Raw genomic sequence first — 18,018 nt, 5'->3', positions numbered from 1 at the left:
TGCAGATCAGGGTCTGACACATTCTTGGCATCCTAAAGAAACTTTTTGTCAGGACTGTCAAAAAGCATAAATTCTTGGCTGTAAGACAATAATGACAAAAAACACTGCCAGCACAATCTGTGCCGGTCTTAAATTAAGTCACTCACTTTTAATAATTTCAAGATTGATGAAAGCAGCCGCAAAGGTGGCCTCCTCCGACCTTGTTTCTGTGGAGCTGTATTCTCTGTGAGGTAAGCGCGATCCCGCCTTGGAACGGCACTTCAGCATACTCCAGTAGCTGGGGTAAACTATCCTCATAAGTTCATCCACGCTACCCGCTGAACGTAACTGCTCCACCTGGTCTGGCTCTGAATGCTCCTGATAAGACACAGAGAAACAGAATAAAACTGGGGAAAAGCAGCCTGTCATCTTCTCCTACAAAGAATTTTCACAATTCTTCTGTCACAATCAACTTTTTCTTAGGGAATGACAATTTTTGAGACTTGTTGGAAATACCAAAAACCTGAAAAATTACTCTTTCTTAAAAGGATAGTTCACCCAAAAATGACAATTCTGTCATCATTTACTCGTTCCAAAACTGCGTGACAATCTTTCTTCAGCAGAACATAAAAGAAGATATTTTGAAGAATGTTGGTGACCAAACAGTTTTGGTTCTGACTGACTTCCATTATATGAACAAAAATTACAATGTAAGTCAATGGAAACATAAACTGTTTGGTAACTAGACATTTTTGGTTCCCATTGACTTCCAATGTAATTTTGGTTCAAAAACTGCACAAAAACCACAGATTTTTGTCCACGAAACTGTTTGTTTACCAACATTCTTCAAAATATATTTTACATTCTGCAGAAGATAGAAAGTTACACAGGTTTACAACAATATAAAGATGAGTAAATGATGGCAGAATTTCATTTTGAGGGTTTGATCAATGTGCTGGAAAGAACTACTGCAACAGTTATGGCAAGCATGCCATATTGTATAAATCCCAAAGCGACTAAGAGAAATATCAATTGTTTTAATGTTATTTTTATTGAATATTTCAAATTGATTTAGAAAAGATGGTTTGTGACTCTACTCACTGAATCAATATTTGAAGATCTAATCAGGGATAATTAGCTTTTCCATTGTTTTATCATATTCTTATCACTAGACAGTTATAATGGCCAACTATACGCCGGTAACATTTTGTTGTATTTAATCATGCTGACACTACAAATCACTATTTACTCATCAGATGGGTTTTTAAAATGAATGTACCACAATAAACCAACAGATATAAGTAAAGCTTTCCCATGTCAAAATGTGTGAATGTGAAGAGTGAAACTGAGACATGCAAATCATGCTTTAATGGATGGAATGGTCAGAACTCAATGGTCTCGACTCAGCCAATTGAAAGTATTGCTTACTCAGTAAGCTGATGGATGGGATCCAGGGTTGCCTGTGAAGACAGAGCCATGTCTGTCAGCAGCAAGAGACACCCTAGCACACGCAATCAAACCCCCAAAGTCTTGACCTCCCCGCAATCCGCAGCGGAATGAAAGTTTGCAAGAAGTGTGAAAACACCAACGGCGTCTGAAACAGCCTGAAGTCCCTGATGGAAAATGATACTGCTGTCTGGGACATTCCAGGAAACATGCCCAGTTTACCCACATAGCTGATCATGGCTGTCGATAAAAAAAACACCCTCCCCCTCTTGTAGAGGTGTTAAATTTTTTTTTTTTAGAAAAAAACAACTAGAAATTGAGCCTCAACAGAATTCCAGCCACTCTGTATCACATTTGACTGGTGAATAAACATACTTTTTTTTTTTAAATCGAAATCTCATTAGGCAAATCACCAAGTTTACAGCAGACAATTTATTAAATCAAATGGTAGGAAATGAGCTTTCTCTTACTCTTGCATTTTGCTGTAAAACTTATTATTAACATCAAATACTTTTTGGGGGGCTGGATAAGAACAAGCAATGCTTTTCTAGGCCTCCCTACCTAACTCACTTTCAAAGGAGATCCTCAGAACAAACAGGAGCTTTACAGTTTGACAATTTTTTGAAAGTATAAACTTGAAGGCCATTTTTCATGATACAGGACACCTCGCTGTGCCAGAATATATACAAATGTAACCATTTACATGAAATATGACTTTAAGATTGCATATTTTCATATGTTATCATAAAACCTTTGACATAGTAGCAAACATTCAGTTGTACCACATACCAAGGAAAATAGCTCTAATCGTGGAAAGAGGAAAAATATAATCCTTGTAGGAAATGACCACTTCTGCATTGACTCCCTTCTGTTTATTCAGGAAACCCAAATACCACAAAAAGAGTATGAACAAGACTATTGTATGTGGCCTCTTCCATGCCTTTGTTTACAGTGATTCCTGAGATAACACACTGGTCTGTTTCCTACCAGAAACAATGGAGACTGAGAAAACGATGTGTGGAGCACAGAACACAGACACATTCACACGTGAGTCAGGCCCAAACTTCAGGTTTGGTAATTGTAAAAATGCTAATACAATGCACTATTTTTATGTTTTAGTGGCAACTAAAAAAAGACACTGATGAGAGAACGATACAAATGGGAACCATGAAGTCTGAAAGCACTTGACCCAGAAATGCATTCATTGTTTTACTCTTGTGATCTAATTCATAATATTAGGGATAGCTTTATTCTAATATTACAAAAGAAAATAAATTTTAATGCATAATAATACAAATAATAAATTAACTAAATTATATTTCATCCCCATTTACCTATCAGACTCAGTATCAAATATCATGTTAAATGCACATTTAATTTCATATATAGATAAAATTCAAATTGCATACAAATAATTGCAGCTATTTTTATTATAAATCATGATTTCTTACAAATGTGCTTTTACTGGGTGAGTCGGCGTGAACAATACCACTAATAGAGATCAGGCCAAGATCAGGATTTTCATTAAATAATACATTAAATTTCGGTTTGTTTTTCACCAAACCCTATCATATACTGTACCCCCATAACGCTTGGCATGAGACCATTCTGTGATACTTTTGCATCTTTTCTTAAAAGCTTGACGCTGGTCACTAATTCACTGCCATTATATGGACGAGTGCGAGTGGGACATTTTTAAAATTTCTCATTCTGTGGTCCGAAATATAAAGAACGGCACACTGTATTAGAACAACACCAACACCAGTAAATTATGACTTAATTTTCATTTTAGGGTGAACTAACCTATAAAGAAAAAAGGTTTGAAATTTTTTAATGAAAAAAAAAAAAATAGTACATCTGATTAATCAAGTTGAAGGGAGAATGGCGGCAGTGCGAGATTGCATTTGGCCCCGAAAAGCAGTGATTCATGGGATGTAATGAAATGATGACCTGATGATAGATGCATACAACATCAGTGGCCAGCCATGAGCCACATTGTATTATTGGCCAATAAAAAAAGACTTCAGCTTCACCAAGCTAGAAAGTACTGTATGTCTCATTGAATTAACCACAATAGAAAGCAGCTGGGTTTAACACTTAGGACAGGATGCCATCTCCACTTTAACAAAATCATTGGATGCCACACACGCACAGGATCCCAATAATGACAATGACACCATCATGACTGCCATTATTTTAAAGTTCAAATGTGAGTCAACAGTTTGATGGCAATTCTAAAATGTGCATCATTAGACAGAATGCTCATTCCTGAAGCAAACCACAAAACTGACGCAATGACACAAACAACTAGATCCTTTTTGGCAATGAGGTTAGAGTTTATCCTCTAAGCTGATACCAGCATCCGGAGCTATTTTGGATGAGGTTTCTGGAAGGCACCCTCACCGAATGAATTCCTTTAGTCTGAGTCAAAAGGCTTCATATTTAGGCCAGGTTTATACAGTTCCATTCCCATTACAGTTACCCCATACTCCTACATTAAAGCTTAATCAAAACGTGAGCCATCACAACTTCATGATTTATGAGTTCACATTTTCATATACTCCTTAGCTAAAGATAACTAGCTTGTTGAAGATTATTTAATCAAGACTTGATTGCTGTATTTGCGAAAATACAGTTGTTTCAAATGTGTTTCAGCAAAATGACAATTTCATGATTTCTGCTTTCTTACACAAATACATTTATTTCATAGCTAACCATTCAGAAAGAAAATAAAATTAGCAATTTCAATGCTACAAAGGCCTCTCAAGCAGTCAATTGTGGTTTATTACCTATAATGGGCAGTTATGCAATTGTGAAGAGAGGACCAGACAGTACAAGAGATTATAATCATAACAGTGCTCAACCAGATTGCTTCTGCACACATACAATAGGTTATATTTTCAAGTAAATAAAAAGCAAAAGTCAAAGCCATTCTTATACTAATTTCTACTTTCAACACAATGGAAAAAACCAAATGCTGTCACTAGGGAGTATTACAGACATCAACACAGAGCATAACACATGCTCACTGAACTCAGGTGAAACATGGCCCCCATCATGGACATTATAGCAGTGGTGCATTATGCACAAGAACACATCTGTTCACCTCTGTTCCATCCAGACATACCTTTCATCCTCAATATTGGACTCCAGAGAGCAGGCTTGCGAATGGTGCTGTGCTCACTGAACAAGAATGATGTCGTTGAAGTATGCTGGGGGCATGTCTGGGTCTACGTTTGCCAACACTCAGGAGGACCTGAAATATCATTAACCCCCTAATGATCTCCTAGAAACCCTAGAACTAACTGCAAGCTTTGAGCCTTTGACCTAGGGGAGAACCAATTCCTTGGAGAATAAGTCTGGCCACAAGTCTGAAGAGTAACTGAGACCCTCTTCAACATCCAAGCATCCCACATTTCAGACAAACAATCCTAATCTGTCACGTTTTCCTAAAGCAATTGAGATGCTCCCCAAGGTAGGAGGACTGCACAATGAAGCTCATGATTTCTATATTACGGCCTCTCATATGAATCTAAACCAACCGCTGGATTCAGTACACACGCTAATGCACATTTGCATGCGCTCTTGAGACCAGACCATCCGCATGGAAATACTTTTTCCAGTCTTTAGCCTAGTATCTGTTGGATCCATTAATATGACTAAGCAGCACTGGATGCAACACGTAACAACAGAGAGCACGGTCTATGTCTGAATCAATCTCAGCCAAAATGGAAAGTTGTGAATCATGCATAATAAAAGCAGGAATGTGCCATTTTGATTTTATGTTGACTTAAAGAAATAATCTAGAGATTTGTCTGAGTCCCATAAGAACCTCTCTTCGTTTTTTAGAAAGACTTCCGACATCCGGAAAGATCCGTTTCACATGTAGAGGCGGGCGTGTGTCAGGATGCAATTACTGTGCACTTCTGACGCGTACTTGGTTAAGGTTTCTGTGGTGCAATAAAGCTATTAGCCTGGAGGGTTGCCCACTACTCAATAAGACCATAGGGATATTAGGTCTAATGTTCTGTAACCCAATTCTTGAGCTCTCCAAAACATAATGCTCTGCATGAAATCCCAATGAAACTCCCTGTAGACACATTTTTAAAAAGCTACACAGATACAGTGTGGGCAGGAGGGGTTCTTGTTTTGGCATACTTAAAGCATTATATGAAGCATATATCCTGGCAGGACAGAAACTGTCAAGAGTGACATTAGTAAGGTTTAAGCAGCATCCACTCAGCGAGTATTCACAGGTCTTGGCATGTGGATTACACAAGTCTTAAGAAAGCTTTAAAAGATTAGTTTGTCTAAAAATGAAAACTCTATCACCATTTACTTACCCTTAAGTTGTTGTCTTGCTACACTGTTTCTGCTCCTAAACTACTTTTATTGAATGGAAAGGAGCAGCTTCGGCATTTAGCTCAATTTCTTCTTTTGTGTTAAACAAAATAAATAACAATTTTTTGGAATTACATGAGGCTGAATAAATGATGACAGAATTTAAATTTTCCCTATTCTTTTTTGTAAATACAATGCATTAATATTCAAATATAAAGACCTTTAGGCACCAGAGAAGACAACCTATAGACATTAACCTATCAATACTAAGTGTGACACACAAAACAATGCAAAATAATAAGGATTCCACACATTTGCTTCATGTATTATAATAAAACTACATGAATCATCTGTAGACTAGAGGACTCTCTTGACTCTATTTCCAGAATTGATAACACTTGTCCACTCATTAAGTTGATTCATTGGACTTTTTAGTGCTGGTTTCTTGGGCTGTGTCCGAAATCGCCCTCTATATACCCTTAAATACTAGGGCACTAGTTGAGGGGATAGCCATTTGTAGTTGTGTCCGAAACCATAGTGGATATCGCGTGCACTCATTCAATCCCACAATGCACCGCAATAACATGTATGCTCAACGGCTAGAGAATTCCCATAATTCACTGTGAGAGTTGCACACCGAATTAATTCCTACATCTGACCAGATGTCACCCACATCTGAATCATCCATCCACTTTCCAAACCGCTGGTCCAATGTGGCTACAGCGTAATATCATACAGGTACAAATTCCTTTTTAAATGAATATTAAATTGTTTAATTAAGGTTTATACTTTCAAGTTCAGTTTAGTTTTGTTCATGGACTTTCAGTGTGTTTTCATCTGTCACGTTTCTTTGTTCAGTTTCCCGCTACTCATCCATCACCTTGGTTACCGTCATTATTAGTTCATGTGCGTCAGCTGTGTTTAGTAATTATCCCCGTTGTGTTCACTACTTAAGTTGTTCCTTCTCCTGCACTCCTTGTCTGGTCACCGTAATACCTACACTGCTGTGTTAATGTGAGTTTCCCTGCTCGTTACCTGATTCTTGAGTGTTATTATTAAAGTGTTGTTTGGATTTCATCGAGTCTTCAGCCTGTTCTTGGGTACACCACACCATTACATATACATTAGTTTCCATGACAGAATGCAATATAAATCTTTTCATTTTACTGGAGCTACCAGTTTCCTAAGTTTCAAATAATGATTAAACGACAAGCAAAAACTATGCAAAAGTGGCAGCCCATTCCATTATATATTTATAATATATAAATATATTACTAAACTAATGTAGGGAATAATAAATGAGGGTATAGGGGGGTGATTTTGGACACTGCCCAGTTCTCCAGATCAACATACCTATAAGATTACACAGTACTGTACTTTTTTTTTAAGATAATAATTCTGGCCTCAGCCTACATGTGCACGACCTGTTCCTTTCGCTGTCTCACTCTGACTAAATGAACGGGTCACTACACAAACCAGCTTTATCCATTAGAGCAGTGATTCAGGGTTTAGAAAGATTTCCATTTCCTTTGTAAGTCTCTTTAAGTCTTTGCTACATTGCAAGTCATGACTTCTCATTAAGATCTGTACAAATGACAAAATTATTTTTTTTGTCTGTACAAATTGAAATTTGGTGAAGAGAACTAATGACTTTATGTTTGTCAAATTTCACATCTAAATTTGATTTGTAAATAAATATGCCATTTTGTCTAATAGGGAAAGTTTCTGCATGATTGCTCACTGAACAGTCAGACAAGCTCAGGCGTAAAGGGAAACGAATGGCAAGGTTTTCTGTTTTTAGCTCAAACAAATCACAGTAAAGGTGACCAATTTTACAACAATGTTAAATGATATTCTGTATAATGTGTAAAAAGAAACATTTCTGATGTATTGTCTATAAAGGAGTACTTAAGGCTTACTGATGGGGCTCTGTGGGTACATAAGACAAAAAAATCCCTACTACTAATTCCCTTCTCATACTGCCTTAGTCTACTACCAAGGGTCTAGTCTCCATACTTTTCTTACTCCATACTACTCAATACTAACAGTTTACACTCCAAGAGTGGTCCACACACTGGCTATAATAAGGTTCCTAGAAGAAGAAAAAAAAAGTAAAAAAAAAGTTTACTCATTTTTAGTGATCTGGATTTTTCTGCTGTATAACACATTCCAGTGCTTCTCCTTGCAGAGGAAATTGCAAAAGCGGTCTCGGATCTGAAAAAAAGTGCAAACCCCCCCCAAAAATCTCAGTCCCCCAGCTGCTTCAGGCACACTGCTGGGTCACAGTCAGGGCTGAATTCCTCTGCTGAGGGGGACTGAGATCCACAGCCAGTTTATAGACAGCGCAAAAAGAAGGAGACTGCAACAGCTACTCAAATTGAAAATGCAATCACTACAGATTAAAGAAAGAGATTTTTACAGATGTCCAAACCAAAAAGTAGCCTAATTATTATTATTTTTTGCTCCTGTGTCTGTCCATGTGAGTGAGTGACTGAATGAAGAGCGACATTTTTGATTGGCTCTATACCAAGATTATCGTTAACGAAAACTATCACGAAAACCCGAAGTCAAAGACAACAATAAAAAAAGGGTTGGCTAAAGACTGCAAACTAAACTAATACTTAAAATGTGAACTAAAAAATTAACTTTCATGAAAGACTTTCATATTTTCAGTCAACATCTCTCAAGTCTACTCAAACCAATTAGACAACAAGTAGCATAAAACAAGCAAAGTACGCTGGTCAGATGTTCAGGCTTTTTTTAGTTTGTGGAGCTGTTTAAGAGATGAAAAATCTAATTAATATTGAAAAACATAATACAACTAAAATTATACAAGAAAAAATATCAACAAGTAAAACTAGACTGACATTGAAAACCAAAACAAACTATAATAACCCTTTTATATTGATGCACAGTAACTGTTGCCACTGCAGCCTTAAAGAGAACCAAGAACTAACTACTAACATCACTAAACTAAACTTAACATCACCTCATATCATCTACTCCATTTTCCTCCATGAACATTTGATACACTCCCCCCAAAAACACTTTAAAGCCTTTCAAACATGTCATTCCTTTACTAAAGCATTGCACAATCATGAAAATAGGTTCTTAGAAGTAACAGCTACTGAAACACCCCATTTGGAGAAGTTGTCTAATTCAAAGAATTACCTCCCCAAAGACGTGAAGTCTTCTTGCTTATGTCATCACAACATCTGACTCTCCCTCCCCCAACCCCCCCTCTAAAAAAAAGCTCCTCTAAAAGTTGTGAAAGTGTTGAAAGGTGGTTGTGTTAAATCTGAAGTTAAAGGATGAGCCGATCTGGCAGGTGGATTGGCTATTAGAGTGGTGAAGACAAGAGGCAGAAGTGAGTAATCTGTTCCACCTGTGCTAACTTTCCTACCTGGGAAGTACACATGTACCACACACTCACACTGGAGAAGACATCCCTGGGGAATCCCTTGGTTATCACCAAAGAGCAGAAATAAACAAGAATGGTTTAAAAGAGGGGGGAAAAAGCTCTTTTACTACTAGCTGAAGGTCCTTTATCATGGGTGGTTTATCCTCGGGCATTCATTACTAGCCATGAGACACACTCGGTGGCTGAAATATAATGCTTACTTAAACCAGAGAGTCTCAAGAGACTTGCAACATAGCGACTAATTATACCAAATAGACATTCCCAAAGCAGTCAACATCCCAGTTAAAATGATGGAGTTTTTGTAAAGCCACATGACAAAACCATTCGTCAGTCCCAATGAATGAGGTCAAGACTGCAGCTGAGCCTTTAAGACTACAAATCAGGGGGTCCCAGCATCTCATGTGTACTCAGCAAGCACCCACATTTCCCAGGTGACCCCTTCAGAAAGATAGTCTTACTAGACAATAACTCTCTCTACATGTACAATCCATATGATTTACAATTACAATCACAATTACTAATGATTTACAGGACAGCTTTGCCAAACATATGAGAGATGGCCATGACAGAAAAGTCCAAGGGAGAGAAATAAGGTCAGTATATTAGCCGATTGCTGACTGATGCCCAATGAATTATTGAGTCAACCATCCCATACATTCATATAGCGTACGGCCACATGTGTAATTATGGAACAATTATTCAATTTCGTGGCATAAGTGCAAGACAAATATCCCCCAAGTGGACTGAAAATAAACCATTACAAATTCAGCAGCTTTTTATGTTGTTGCTGTTGTACTTACGCTTGGCTTTTGCTTCTCTCAGTGAATTCCAGCTAAATGAATCTTAACCATAGAATTTCACAGCGACCCAAAGGAGTTTAAGAGAGAGAGTAGTGAAAACAAAGCAAGTCTAATTTTAGGCACTCATGATTAGTGTACCGTACGGCCCATGTCGCACATTACCAATGGGAAGCATTTCAAGACCTTATCAAGATGTCCACATTGTTGCACGTAGCATATGGTACCTATCATTTATACACTGCACATAGTACAATTCTTCTGCTGCTGTATAATGAAATGATAGAATGTTGTGTCTAAGTAATCATGTATAATAGTGTAATTTAAAACATATTGTGGCTGGGTGTGTGAGCTAAGGAATTAACAGACATCTCTTGTTTTCAGACAGGTCACATTGGACCTGTAAGAAGAGATAATCAAATTAATTGCACCCATTGAGTATATTTATCATCATATACATGATCAAAGAAACACTTTCTCTCTTCTTTCTTTCTCAGTGGGCAGACAGAATAATGAGAGAGATAGAGAGACTACTTCTCAAGTTGCTGACCCAATGTCACCTGCTTCCACTTCTTATGGCAATATAACTGTGCTCTCAAATTATTTGCCTTATAAACCATAGATGTGTGAACGAAGTTATCTTAAAGTGACGTCCATATGATAAATAGGCTACATGAAAATGGTAAATATTCCAGAGGTATTGGGTGCGTTTAATAATTTGTTGAATATATATTGTAATAAATAAAATCAAAAACAAAAATAAATAAACAGAGAACAGTATGGTCAAAGGTTGTCCCTAAATGGTAACATTACCCTAAATGGTGAAAAAAAAAAAAAAGTATTTTAATGATCTGTCCAAGCTTAAGAGATTTAAATACATTTTTGGATTTTATATAAGTTCCATTCAAGTGTTTTTGCAAGAAGACCCTAATAAATGAATCAGGATTCTAAACTAAAGCTAATCAGGGCTAAGTACAAACATAGTCACCAGTGCCAGTGATGTTGGTTGTTGATTTGTTGCATCTCAGAGCTCACAGCAGTACAACTAAGTTTGAAAATAACTTCATGCTGAGTTTAGGGCAACAAATCAACTAATAATAAATGATGCATCAAACCAATTTCGCCACTTTTAAAACATAAAACTTGAAAATGATCTTGCCAGTGCTTACCATGGCATCTCCTTGATCTTGGTCATAATCATAGTAGTCGTGACTTGACTCCAAAGCAAGGTTTGCATAAAACAATGCGAGACAGAAGACAGAAATTCCAAATAAGTGCATTTTAGAAAGAAAAAAAAATTCTCTGAAGTCTGAGCAGAGTCTGTTGAAAGTTCCTCTTTTGCAGCTTTCAGCAGCAGGTTTCTAGAAAATTCTGTCCTTAAACTAAAATAATACCCATGTATACATCCAACATTTTAAGAAGACACTTCGACACTGGTCCATGGAATGCACTTTGAGCTCGTCCCTTCACAAGCGCCTGTGAACATCCACTCCGTGCGGAGAGAGATCAGTGTGGAAGTGCGCTCAGCGCTCTATGGCATGTTTTATGCAATTTCACGCTGCTACTTTGACTCCTTCTCCTCCCCCTCTCCGTTTTCCCCCAGCCTGCCTCTTCTGTCGCTGCTAGACACATTCCGAAACATCAAGAGAGGAATATGAGTCATGGCACGCGCGCTTTTCTCAGGTGTCGACTACAGCACGTCAAAGTCATTGTGAGCAATTCACGCACGAGCGCGCTGAATGAACCATGCCGTTGCCGTTTTTTGTGTAAGGTGAAAGGGCAGTGGATCGTTCCAACATGAAAACTGTTTTTACTTACCCATTCACCTCATATTTATTTTTGAAGAATATGCAGGTCTGGCTTTTTATAGGTCTACTATTACAATGTACATGGACGAGCTTAAAAAAATAACGCAAAAACAAGATAAAAGTAGCCTATCATAAAAGTAGTTAATGTGACTGCTTACTATTATATTAAGACATAAACCTAAATTAAAATGTTTTAAAAGAGTATACAAGTTTAGTATACCACTTATTGACAATGAAAAGTGTTTTTTCAGCATGCTATATTTAAAATAAGTTTAAAAAATTTATATAAAAAAAACCAATAAAGTAAGAGTAGTATAGACATTGTAAACCACACACTAAATAATAATAATAAAACAACACACGTGTATGGTCAATTCTGGTTAATTGGGCCACCTTGATTGGGGCTGGGTAAATTGGGATGACTGTCACCCTACTCATAGTGAGCTTCTTTGGGGAAGTTTAAATTCTCTTGGAGGGTTTTTCTCCATAGGGGGTCTTAGTCCTCAAGTTCACTGAGTGCTCTTCTAATGCTGTGGAATGCAAGTCCCACTTGAGTCATTGTGTTCCATTTACCGCTGTCAAATGGTTGCATTTAATTTTGTGATCTTCTCAAATACTACTTTAAGTAGCAGGCTAAACATGCACTGTCAAACGCATTCAGTGTTAACACTAAAGGTCTAGTTTGAATAGGCTCAGGGGCTAAAGGGTTTGTGAATGATAACCTAATTAGCCATGACACCATTGAATACTTCAATGTGAAAATACCTGACAATTCACATTTAAATAGCTGGCCAAATGCTTTCCAGGGGGCTTGTCAGTCATACTTGGCAGTGGCCAGCAACTTTGCCAACTTATTTGACTTCTGTTTGCTTAGGAACTGTCTCATTCTGCTTCCCTGAATGCTTTGACTGGTCTAATTCTAAAAGGTCAAAGTTCAGACTAGTTTCATAAGGATTAACATGAGTTACTTTTGCTTTGACGTTACTAAACAGATTACTTCATGGGAGAAGTTATAATGTCGTCAGCCAGGCGTCTGGTGCTGCTTTAAATGTTTAGCCACATATAACCTTATTTAAAAGTCCTCAGTGGGACTTTTGACATACTTAGATTTAGTCTCAAAAAGAGTTTCAGAAGCTGACAAGTTCCATGCTTTTGTTCTACATTACCATTTACATCCTTTTCCATTTTTCCCTCATCTGGCCCACGCATACCAAGTAATCTGGAATCTGTGTCCTTATTTAAACTCTCTGCTTTGTGCTCCAGAACTCTTTTCAAAGCAGTTTTGCGTATGATTTATATAATGCCGTCATTATAATAAATGACTGATTTTTATCAATTAAAGCTGATCTGAGGGTTTTGTCTGACATTATTTGTTTCTTTTTTTCTGTAATTTTTTATGCACATTAAATTGATTAATTTAAATCAAAAAGAAAGAAAGAAACATGAAATCACTTGACACTTGATGAACCAATATGCTTTAGTTACATCACAGCCATGAATCATGATGTGCTTAATAGTTTGCAGGTGGAATTGAGGGAGGGACATTTCCATTATTGAGGGTATTTGACTGGACAAAAGTCTGTGTATGAGAAGTAAATTGTGTATTTTAAATGTGAAAAAGAGAGTTTTGTCAATGATTAGAAGAATACTAGCATATGTTTGCTTCAAACTATAACATGGATGAAATAAAAGCTACATAACTTTGACTTAATTTTCATTGTCATTTGTAGCTGTAGTGGTTGTCTTGAGAAGCACCGTTTTGTATTACACCTAGTCCAAATACGGGTCCACTGACTTCATTGCCACCAACTATGAGCACTCAGTCTGTGGCCTGAAAAGGAAGGCACCACCATAGGAATTTATGAGGGTCCTCATGGCACAGTGACCCAGCACTGTATAACACTTTTGCTTGTCTGCTCATGTGTGCACAGCTTGTTCCCACACTGGGAATTTCTCCTGCCGGAACTGGGAAACAATGGGTGTGGGAGTCCTGTGACTGGAGCTGCTGCTTTGGGAAGCGCTGGACCCTGTTAATGCTGGAATTTGCAGTGTCCCTTACGTTTCAAACAACGGTTGTGTTGGGTAGGGTAGATCGTTGAGGATAAGATGGTCACGGGGGGTAGGCCTAATCTTGCACTCTCCAGCATTCCTTGGCATCCTCATTGGTTTGTTTGTAATAAATTATATAGCATTTTGACATTGAAGGCCTATAGATAGGAAAATACAATATCACTGCATTTTGTGTTTAATGTATACAAAGAATAAAATGTTTGAAAAATCAAAATCTTCACATACGTATTTAAATAATGCAGAAGGACTATTTTTGAGCAGATATTTCAACGTCAAAAACGACCCATAGAATTAAAAACCAAATGGAGGGCCTGTGTTTGAGTAATTAAGAAGGGAAACGTGCTATGACTGAGATAAGGGTTGGTCTTAAAGCGTCTTTGTTTCACAGTTGACAGCTGAGACAATTAATTAACCAACAAATAAGGAAAATGGTCATGCAAGAGCATGTTGTGTGTGGTCTTGTATGGGTGACAGTAGCCTTAAATAAGAAACAATTACCCACAGTAGAAACCATGTTAGTTCTCATATCATCAATAATATTAATATGTTATGTTATTAATTAATTAAATTGATTAAAAGTAACTATAAATAATTTTACATTGCTGTAAAAACTTCGTTTTCAATGTTGATAATAATATGAAATGTTTCTTAAGCACAAAATCAGAATATTAGAATGATTTCTGAAGAATCATGTAACACTGAAGACTGGAGTAATGATGCTGAAAATTTGTGGCCTTGCCATTACAGAAAATAAATAACATTTTAACATAAAATTTATGTTTCAAGTTGTAATAATGTATCACAATATTACTGTATATTGTACATATATAGTTAGTTAGAACCAGCATGATATTTTGAATGTAAATAGGGAGGAAATACTGACAGAGTTCCAAAGTTTAGGTGGAATTTAAAACTGTAAAATTACATCAAACTTACTTAAGATATGGTGATCAACACTTGCTTTGAGAGATAAAATAGTAAATCGGCCAAGACACCTGTTACCCTAGCTTCCCTGTTGGGTATCTTGAGAGAGTAAGTCCTATCCTGCCTTCAATAAAAAGAAAATGTAGATGAAATAATGTTAGGAAATGTTTGATGACTGGATAGCACTTCATAAAAAGTGTGCAAACCACTGGTTAGACTGTCACGGGCACTATAGAGGCATTTGACCCTCAGCTCATTGACATATTTGCCAAGCAAATTACCCTCACTGAGAAGGTTTTCAAAGTAAGGGACCAGTGAAGTGACCTCTTAAAGGCGATCTTTTACACATGTAAAAACATTCCCACTCACACACATACTGACGCACACACACACTGGCATTCGAGAGATGCTAAAGAGTGAGAGAATGGGGAGGGCTAAAATAGAGAGAAAGAGACCTTCCACCTCTAGCCTGCTTGCATTCGTATGGAAATAAGTCTTCTCGAGAAGTTTACGTTAAACTCTGAATGAGGATTAACATGGCTCCCGCTTTACTAAACAAAGCAATTACTGAGCACACATCTCCGTCAGCCTGACCGGCTGTATAAATACTGCCTATCCTGCTACAAACAAATTGCAAAGTCACAAACAAATTGTATTTCTTGGTACAGACTGAGCAAATGAATTTAGCACTAAATGTACTAAACAGATTTTATCACATCCTTCATGACGACATGAGATGTGTATGGAATTTTCAGATAGAATTTGCTTTGAATATAGTATAAATCAAGGCCACAAGTGAGACCTCTGACTCCCACCTTTGTTTACCTTCTTGTTATGAATGATAATGGGTGCAAGGAGATGTTTGACAAAGACTGACAGCCTATCTCACAACTTCGAAAAACTTGAAAATGTAGTATCTCAGTTTTGCCTAAACGTTTATATACTAACATTCACACAGATCACATTGTATGTGAAGGAATGACGCCTCAGGCTTTCACAAAAGATAATCTGTAATCTGTCTAACAGACAGATTTGTCCAAACTGGCCTTTTAAGCTTCACTGGTCATATACAGTGGGCCAGTTTTCTCAGTGTTAACGTATATTGAGATTTAATCTGTTTTCTTAAGGATATATCAAGCAAGTCTTACTAGTTCTGAACTGAACTAGCAGAAGACGGTTCCCATGGTTATTATTCATGACCTCATCTCAAACTATCTCTTTTACAGCTTGTACCGTCATGCTTATTTCTTTTGTATATATTTTTTTTTATTTCAAAAGTAATTATTAAGAGCTCAGTATAATAATTTGATCTCAGCCAACATAAGAAGTATTTAGAGGACTGTGGATGAAATGTCTATTTGCATTAAGGATGACAGTCTCTGACAATTTCTGGGAATGTTCTCTTCTTTTAAACATGACTCAAAGGAAACAAGTTTGACAGGGCGTCAGAATGACAAGACTTTTGGGCAAAAAATTGTGGTGAGTGTGTAACAATGAAATATGAATATTCTTAGTCATTGTCAAGAACTCACATGATGACTTGTACAAGGTCAAATAGAGATTACAAATTTTAGTGAAGAAGACAAAAGAGTCTTATTGGCATTTGGAGTTTGACCTTTACAAAATTAGCATAGTTCTCTAATGTCTTTCCCGACAAAAATGACACTCAAAGTAAACAATTGTCTACAAAGTTAGAAACAAAGTTATAACTATAGAATAAGTCTAAGAAGATAACAGAAATCAATGATAGAGTGATTGTCCCCCCTTCACTTCATATAAAAGTTGTGTAACCGCAGTGTAGAAATATGAGGGGAATATATTATGAAATCAAATGCAGTGCTGCCAAAGAAAACTATTTGAAGCAGCAAAAAAAGTGTACAAGACAGAAATGCCAGTAAAACTGATGACAGACTAGATGATTTTGGCATAAATTTCCCTGAAGCGAAGTCTAGCTTTTTACTACAGATATGCCTGGCATATTACCGTGGGGTCATGATGTACCTCAAAATGTACTATCATATGGGAACTGGGTATAAAGCACCTGCCAGCCAAACAACATAACCAACTGTTACTCTTCAAAAGGCTGAGATCAGATCACTTGTAAATTAGGAAAACAACCCCTCCAGACTAGCTGACGAGAGTGTGAGAGAGAGAGAGAGAGAGAGAGAGAGAGAGAGAGAGAGAGAGAGAGAGAGAGAGAGAGAGAGAGAGAGAGAGAGAGAGAGAGAGAGAGAGAGAGAGAGAGAGAGAGAGAGAGAGAGAGAGAGAGAGAGAGAGAGAGAGAGAGAGAGAGAGAGAGAGAGAGAGAGAGAGAGAGAGAGAGAGAGAGAGAGAGAGAGAGAGAGAGAGAGAGGTATGTTTCCCATGAACATTTGCCAGGTTCTGTCGGACTAATCCGCAGGGAAAAAAACAAACCCAGTGTCTTTCAGGACTTTGGTTAAGTAATGAGGAATTCTTGCCTCAGTCTTTAATAGGAGAAAATGGCCTTTTTTCTTGTCCTCAGGACTACACAGACTGATGTCTCAACCTGCTTAGTTATCCGAGAAGCAGGCTTTTCAGACATCGAAGAGCTTGTTTATTTCACATTAACTCAGATAAGTCTTTGTCAAATAACAAGCCTTAGATTGCCGCATGTAAGTGATAGCCAAATTCAGGCGTGTAAATCTGCATGTGAGCCACGCAAAAACTAAACAGTGAGCAACTAGATTCTTGAGGCCTAGTCAGCTTTAATTTGTCTTCTCTTTACGCATAAATCTGCTGTTAGTCTGCAATAAAGTATTTATCCTTCTTTTTTTTTATTTCTTTTTTTTTTTAACCTTTATTTAACCATGAAAATCTCTCTGAGATTAAAAATCTCTTTCACAGGAGTGTCCTGGCCAAGAATGGACAGCAGTTACAATCACAAACTTACAGATCAAAACAACTAATATAAAATTAAAACACTTAAAGGGGTCATAATGGTACATGCACTTTTACAAGTTGATTGTACTGAAATGTGTGTTGGCAGTGCCTGTACACAACCATCATAAAATGATAAAAATCCATCCAGTGTTTTGTTTTTTTAATCTTCTTATATGTTTCCCCCCCATCTCAAATCAAGCCGTTCAATTTTGTGACGTCACAAAATCGACGCCCCTCCCACGATTGTTGATTGACAGCAGCGTTTCAACACAGACCCGCCCTCGCTCGTGAACGAGCTGTCAATCATAGTCCGCGCGGACCGGCGCGGACA

At 37.3% G+C, this 18,018-nt stretch overlaps 1 protein-coding gene across 2 annotated transcripts in view; it reads right to left on the bottom strand.

Moving 5' to 3' along the window:
- vegfc (vascular endothelial growth factor c) overlaps nucleotides 1-11,697 on the bottom strand; it is a 37,963-nt gene extending 26,266 nt beyond the window's left edge. The window contains exons 1-2 of one of the 2 annotated variants that reach the window (XM_084105762.1): nucleotides 11,154-11,697; nucleotides 147-357 (exon numbers count right to left, since the gene is read on the bottom strand). In XM_084105762.1, the coding sequence (XP_083961888.1) occupies nucleotides 147-357; nucleotides 11,154-11,264 (322 nt within the window). In that variant the 5' untranslated portion in view covers nucleotides 11,265-11,697. The remainder of the gene's footprint in view (nucleotides 1-146; nucleotides 358-11,153) is intronic. The other variant, XM_084105763.1, reaches the window with a different exon arrangement.
- Nucleotides 11,698-18,018: the final 6,321 nt, after the last annotated feature.

The sequence above is a fragment of the Abramis brama genome, assembly GCF_963993115.1.
Source record: "Abramis brama genome assembly, chromosome: 2".
NCBI lineage: Eukaryota > Metazoa > Chordata > Actinopteri > Cypriniformes > Leuciscidae > Abramis > Abramis brama.
Note: the sequence above shows the minus strand (reverse complement) of the source record. Positions and strands in the feature narration are given on the sequence as shown.